Source organism: Melospiza georgiana, chromosome 26 (assembly GCF_028018845.1).
Source record: "Melospiza georgiana isolate bMelGeo1 chromosome 26, bMelGeo1.pri, whole genome shotgun sequence".
In the NCBI taxonomy this organism is placed as follows: domain Eukaryota; kingdom Metazoa; phylum Chordata; class Aves; order Passeriformes; family Passerellidae; genus Melospiza; species Melospiza georgiana.
Window position 1 is genome coordinate 3,908,186 of NC_080455.1, and position 6,848 is coordinate 3,915,033.

The following is a 6,848-nucleotide window of genomic DNA, read 5'->3' on the forward strand; positions in this document are numbered from 1 at the left end:
TTTTGTAGACCTTTAGGGGATAACCAGTTCACCACAGGATACCTGCCATATCTGTAGGGCCAAAGGAGAATGAGAATAAATAGGAAATCTCAGAGATTACACCAGCAGCAACACTAAATGCATTTTTTGCCTGTAGAAGTATCAGTGAGCCTCTCATGCAGGTACTTTGTAACACTGGGAGGAATTCCTGAACAGCTGCTGTTTGAAATGAAGTGGTGCTGAGTTGTTCTAGGGGACTTCTGAATGCCAGAGTGGAACTGGTGCTGTAATGTGGCACCCAAAGCTCCCTGGGGAAAATGGGTCACTGGACATTGCAAGAATCCCTTTCTCTCAGCCTGAGCAGTAATCTGTGACAAAGAAGAGAATTTCACTGAGCTCTGTGTGGCTCAGCTGGTGCTGAGTTTGCTGCTCAATCTGTGCTGTTGCTTTTCAGACTGAGCCTCAGTGACAGTGACAGTGACAACAGCGCCGACTCGTGCCCGCCCAGCCGGGAGCCTCCTCCTGGGCAGAAGCTGCCCCCAGCAAACAACAAGGTGGGAAACCCCTGCCTCCCTCCTCCCAATGCTGAAATTGTTGTATTTGTTTGCCCTGCCTTGGAAATTCTTCCTTGCACCACATTTTCCCTGTCCTGTCCTCAGCTGACAGGTGATCCTCCCTTTCCAGCTCTCTGCTGTGACACCCCCATGTTTCCTGAGCTCATTCTGTTTCCTGAGCTCATTTTGTTGGTTTCTTTTCCCCTCAGGCATCTGGAAGGAAAAGCCCAGAGTCTTGTAACAAGCCAGAGAAGATCCTGAAGAAGGGAACCTATGACAAGGTGTGTCCTGTGGAGAGGGATCTTCCATGAGGGCCTGGAGGGACGGGACACAGGGAATGGCTTCCACTGAAAAAATGAAATTTAGATGGGATTTGGACAGGAATTGTTCCCTGGGAGGGTGGGCAGGGCAGTGGGGCTGCCCCTGCATCCCTGGCAGTGCCCAAGGCCAGGCTGGGCAGGGCTTGGAGCACTCAGGGACAGTGGGAGGTGTCCCTGCCGTGGCAGGGGTGGCACTGGATGGGATTTGAGGTCCCTCCAACCCAAACCATCCCAGGATTCTGTGATTAAGGAGCTGAGCTTAATCAGGGGATGGTTGGGCCTCACTGTGCACAAAACCACCTGAATCAGCCCAGCCTGTTCATTGTTCTGTCTCAGCAGGGTAAAAGCTTGAGTTTAACAAAAAGCAGATGTTGAAAGGACAGGTTTTGGAGAGTGACACTGCAGAAATTGTGTGCATTAAATAGCTGGAGCCCCAGGGGGTGTTCATAGGCAAAATGCTGAAATTGTTGTGTTTGTTTGCCCTTTGTCTGAACCAATGGCCTGGTCACTGCTGCAGTGCTGGGGCACTTCATTAAAAGGCAGTTTCATCTGGCTTTGATCTTCTAAATTAAAGATTATTTGATGCTCTGCTTTGCAGGTTTACTTGGAACCTTTGTTTGTTCAATGAAATTCCCTCTTTCCTTGCCTCCAGGGAGGGCAGAGCAGTGTCCATTCTGTGATTCACTGATTCTGTAAATCAGTTTTGCTGATACAGACCTGTTGCCTAAAAAAACCTAAAAATAAGAAAAAAACAAACCACTCTTACCTAAGAACAATCAACATATTGAGCCTGTGAGCAATCCTTCATTTCCTGCTGTGGTTTAGGTAAAACCACCTGGGAATACAGTGCACTCCAAAGATTTTTCCTCACCTAAATGCAGATGATTGCTCAGTAGGTTGCTGGGTTTTGGTCACTGATGTTTTCAGGTAATTTGGAGTTAATTAGGAGAACCCCCTGATGAGGAGCTCACACTGAGGGTCACCAAGGTGAACTTCACCTCACTGAGGTTCTTAAAGGTTCTGCCCAGTTTATGGAGCTGGTTATAGGTGTGAGTGTCATTAAATAAAAAATAAAACGCTTCAGAGCACTTGCATTTAAGGGAAGTACTTAAGGAGGAGGAGGCAGTAAAAAAGTTGGGAATGTCTCAAAGGGCCTCAGGTTCTTGTGATCCTCTCTGGGGAGGTCCCTTTGGCAGCTCCACGTGTCCCTGTTTGTGTTTCAGGCCTACACGGATGAGCTGGTGGAGCTCCACAGGCGGCTCATGGCACTACGGGAGCGCAACGTGCTCCAGCAGGTACAGACCCTGGCCCTGTGTCCCTGTGTCCCTGTGTCCCTGGGATCTGGGGTCCAGGAGCTCAGCCAGACCCTTCCACACAGCTTCTGCTTTGCTTTGAAAGCAAAAGTACCGAGTAAAAAATAAAATCAGCTGTGCATGCAATGGTTTTGTTTGGAGTGGTACAGGAGTGTGGTGTGGGCATCTTCCCTCTGCCATGCTGGTAGCAATCCCAAAGGTGGGATCTCGTGGTCTGACTGACAGCTTGGTCTGACTGACAGCTTGGTCTGACTGACAGCTTCCTCCTGGGAGGGGATGGAGGAGCAGGGACAGGAGCCCAGCAAGGGCTGCAGCTGTGCCAGGCCTTGGCATGGAGCTCAGGGCAAGGTTCTGCCCCCCGAGGCTGCTGGGCACTGCCCAGGCTGCCCAGGGAATGGTGCCAAGGCTGCCAGAGCTGCAGGAGCTCCCGGGGCTGCTCAGGGTGGGGTGTTGGGGTGCCTGTGCAGGGACAGGGGCTGGGCACTGGGGATCCCTCCCAGCTCAGGATATTCTGTTATTTTATGATTAAAAGGAAACCTGCCCACATCATTGTCCAGACTGAGCTGGTCAGGCAGGGGGAGCTGCTTTGCTTTTTTGGGAAGAGGATTCCCTTCCTGTTTTGAACCCCTGCAAGGGGTGGGAAAGCCTGGCTGGGCTCTGTACCCTCTGTGCTGTACTCACATCCATCCCCCTTGTCCAGATTGTGAATCTCATTGAGGAAACCGGGCATTTCAACGTCACCAACACAACCTTTGACTTTGACCTCTTCTCCCTGGATGAGACGACCGTCCGCAAGCTGCAGAGCTACCTGGAGGCCGTGGCCACATGACGCTGGGCCTGGCAAGCTGGCTCTGCTCTTCACCCAGACATCCCCTCCACTGGTACCAGGAAACCACCCCATGGAACTAGGCCTTCTTATCCTCCTGCCTCACCCGAAGAAGCACTGCCTTAGAGAACAGCCATGCTCTAGGAATGCTCAGCCAGCTGCACTTTTCTTGTAGGCTTCAAACCAGCGCCCGCCTTGCTGAGCCTGTGCCCGGCCCTGCCTTTGTGGGCCAGGCCCCCAGCAGAGCGGGCGTGCTGCACTTAGGCTGCACAGCGCGACCTTTTTGGTTTCCCTTGGAGCAACTGTGTTTCAAGAGCACATTTTGCAGGCATCTCTGAGCTCTGAAGAAGCGTGGATGCTGTTCCCTTCCCCCTGGAGCTCGGGACCGGAGCCCTCCCGCTCTGCCCCGCGCCCTGTGGGTGACATCGGCTTTGACAGAGCTGGCCGGGACACTGGGGACAACAGGAGGCTCCTGCTGGTCTGCTGCAGGGGAGAGGGGCTGCATTCCAGCTCCATCCCAGCTGGGATCGCCCTCTGGGGTGGGGACAGGACCCTCTGTGCTCAGTGAGGAGGCCTCTGGAACCTGCTGTCTCCTGCTGGGCTTTGGAGATGTCTTCTTTGTTGATCTGAGCTCCTAAACAAAGTCCCACTCCTTTCAGTCTGCTTTAACTGTAATAGGACTCCAAAACTGTAAGCTGTATATTTTATATATATATATTATATATATGTATGTACTGTATGTATAAGAAGGGCCTAGTTGGGTCTCATGATCTTAAGGGTGTGTTTTTCTGTTGTTTTTTTATGGCTCTGGCAGGGGAAGGCGCTTAATAAGATTTGACTCTTGTGGACAATTTGTAGTGTAAGGAAGCTGGACAGCAACCTCCAGGCATCCCATGCTCCAGAAGGGGCTCACCCATCGTCTTTCCATTTGTCAGTGTTTGATAACTTTGCCAAAACATGTGATTGGTTTTGTTCTGTGTTCTCAAAGAGGAATCTCCTTACAGTGGCCCCTATAGTAGTGGCTGTACTTTGGGAAAACCAAAACAAGGGAGAGCTGAAATCTTTGGATTTTGGAGATGCTGATGTAAAACACAAAGTGGAGCTGGGTTTGTTCCCTGCTCCCTCTCCCACCCCGCTGCCTGTGCAGGAAAAGGCGGAAACAGAAACACTAATGCAGCCCCTCCCTGGATTTCTAGTTAAACTAGTATTGACCTCCAAGTGTTGTCCAGGTGGGCATGGGCAACCCCAGCCCTCCCCCCAAGCTGTGTTACACTCCTGCTCCCAAAATTCAGTATTTGCCCAGGAATTGCTGGTTTTTCCAAGGGCTGTGGAAGCTTTTGCCAAGTGGGGCACAGGCAGTGTGGGAGCCCCTCTGCTCTGCTCTGCTCAGGGAGGGCTGCACCCCTCCAGGTTTGCTGTCCCTTGTTTTGGGTTCCCCCTTTCTTTATCATGGAAATGTTGCAACTAATCAACTGAAGTGGCAATATGATGATAAGCTTGTTTGAGTTGGGTCATGTTGACCCGATTCCCATTAATTTTGTCCTTGTACCACCTTTCATGTGTTGTGTGTGTGTATATATATATATATATATGTGTGTGTATATATATATATATATGGAATTCAAGCTCATGCTGGGTGCAAACCCTGTCACGCCAGTGATCTCAGCTCTTTTCTTTCTTGCTGGACGATGCCAGGGCTGGATGGAAAGGCCAGGGAGCAGAGGGAGAGGTGGCAGCAGGACACCCACACTGGTCACAGCCCGTGTCTCTGTGGGGCTGTGCCAGGGGATGGCAGCTCTGTGCCCACACTGGCACCTGGGGCTGGTGGCACTGAGGGTGGCCAGGCTGAGCCCCAGCTCCACTGAGTGCTGCCCACTCCTCCCACAGCTCCAGTGCCAGCACTTGCAGACTGTCCCAGCTCCACTGGAGGTGCCACCCTGCCCCTGGCACACCTGCAGGAGGCTCTTCTGAGCCTGCCATGGCATCGTCCTGTCCTGGAAGTGACTTTGTTGGTCAGTCTGCTGAGCATTGATAGGGATTTCGTTTGGTTTTTATAAGAAGTATTTTACACATGGATTTTTTTAGACTGTTTATAATCCCCCCCCCCCATAAAACCCGAGGTAGGATTGTTCCCCAGCAATAGTTCCTCTCCATTGTGTGCACATGCTGATTTGTTACTAAAAGGTTTTTGCAAGTACTTAGTTGTTCTACAGAGTTGATGTTTTTTGGGGTATGTGGTAGCGTGGGGAGCACAGGAGGGGTGGCTGCAAGGCAAGGTTGGTCACTTTGGGCCTCACCTTGTGTCCCCTTGCAGTTCCCTGTGTAGATCCCCTCTAGGCTGGCTGAACGCTGTTCTGAACATGCCGTGTACAGGTTTTTGTGGATAAAGTGTTTGTTCTTGTGTCACTCTTGAGAGCATGGATGGATTATTGTACTCTAGCAAGGAGGGGGCAGTGCTGCTGTGGGCATTGCTTCAGGTCCTCGAGGATGTGTAGTAGCTTGCGTTGTTAAAAAAAAAGGAAGAAAACAAAAAAAAGAATCCCAAATTGACTTGTAGCCATAATGGTTTTTCCAAGGAAAGTGGGCAGGACTCTGTTCCTTTTGCCTCTGTTCCTTTTCCCTGTTCCTTGTGGTGCTGCTGCTGGCACAGCCAGTGCTGGCAGCCCGAGCTGGAATCGTGTTGGAGGCAGGGTCAGGATTCGGCTCCTCCATCCTCCAGGAGGGTCAGGAGCCTTTCCCTGGCTCTGCCGTGTGTTGAGCCTCGAGGCTTTGATTACTGACATGACCATTAGAAAAGTTTAATAAAAAGGAGAGGAGAGGAAGGCTGGCTTGGCAGCAAACCCAGTCTGGTGTTTGTGCCACGAGGGGAGGCTGGCTGAGCTCAGGCTGCAGCCATGGAAGTGCAATCTCTGCCACCTGTGGGAGCGTGGGGTGCCCTGGGAGCATCAGAACGAGCCAAGCATTGATGCAACAATCCAGAAACAGTTTCATTGTCACATCTTGGACCGTGTTTGATGGTGAGAGAGTTAAAACGTCCCTCCAGGAGGGGCCTCTCCACGAGCAGAGCCCAGAGTGGCTCCAGCTGCAGTTTTCCATTGGGGATGTGCTGGAGCCAGCTCTGCTCACAGGAGGCTCCTCCCTGCTGAGACTCCCCTGGTGCACCTGGGACAGGTGAATCAGTGCTCAAAGGACCCAAATGGGTGTTGCTTTCCTTTGATAGCCATCAAAAACTGACAAGATGAGTTTGCACTCCTAAAGAAAAATGTAAGTACTTCAACTTCTAGAGAATTTTTAATTGTATTTCTGCCTAGAGCCGAGGTATTAAATACCTCAGCACCTGAGGATTTTAAAAGTTGTGTTGGGAGAAAAGTTCTTCACTCAGCTGGAAGAAATGCAGCTGAGCCAAGACTAACTGCAAGATTAAAAAGAAAAAAAAAAACCACAAAAAAACTCATGTTTGTAATACGTTACAGGATTGTTTGTCCTGAATTTTAAACTTTTTGTTAAATTTGTGGAACTATGGAGGAATTTTCTAGAAAAAGTGAAATAAAGTAAGATGGAAAAGTAAAACTTGGAAGTGTTTTTCAGTTGTGTTGTTTCTCCAGGGATGGCAGCGTGGCTTTCCCAAAACCCCTCATGGCACAGGAAAAGCCAAGGAAAAGGGAATTATTTTAAACATGGGGTGACTCCAGTGTCCCTTAATCCATCAGGTGAGGGGTCCCTGCCCTTGGAGCAGGGTCTGCCTGGGGCAGCTCCTGTGGGATTTGAGGGTCCCCACTGCAGGACAGAGCCTGGCATGGGCACTGCCCTGGCACAGGCAAAGGGTGGCACCATCCCTCCCCTGCCCCTGAGGGCC

General features: G+C 50.9%; 1 protein-coding gene across 2 annotated transcripts in view; it reads left to right on the forward strand.

Moving 5' to 3' along the window:
• MLLT1 (MLLT1 super elongation complex subunit) overlaps positions 1-6,562 on the forward strand; it is a 35,424-nt gene extending 28,862 nt beyond the window's left edge. For both annotated transcript variants that reach the window (XM_058040699.1, XM_058040698.1), the window contains exons 9-12: positions 434-533; positions 743-814; positions 2,077-2,148; positions 2,867-6,562. In XM_058040699.1, the coding sequence (XP_057896682.1) occupies positions 434-533; positions 743-814; positions 2,077-2,148; positions 2,867-2,995 (373 nt within the window). In that variant the 3' untranslated portion in view covers positions 2,996-6,562. The remainder of the gene's footprint in view (positions 1-433; positions 534-742; positions 815-2,076; positions 2,149-2,866) is intronic.
• The last annotated feature ends 286 nt before the right edge of the window (positions 6,563-6,848 follow it).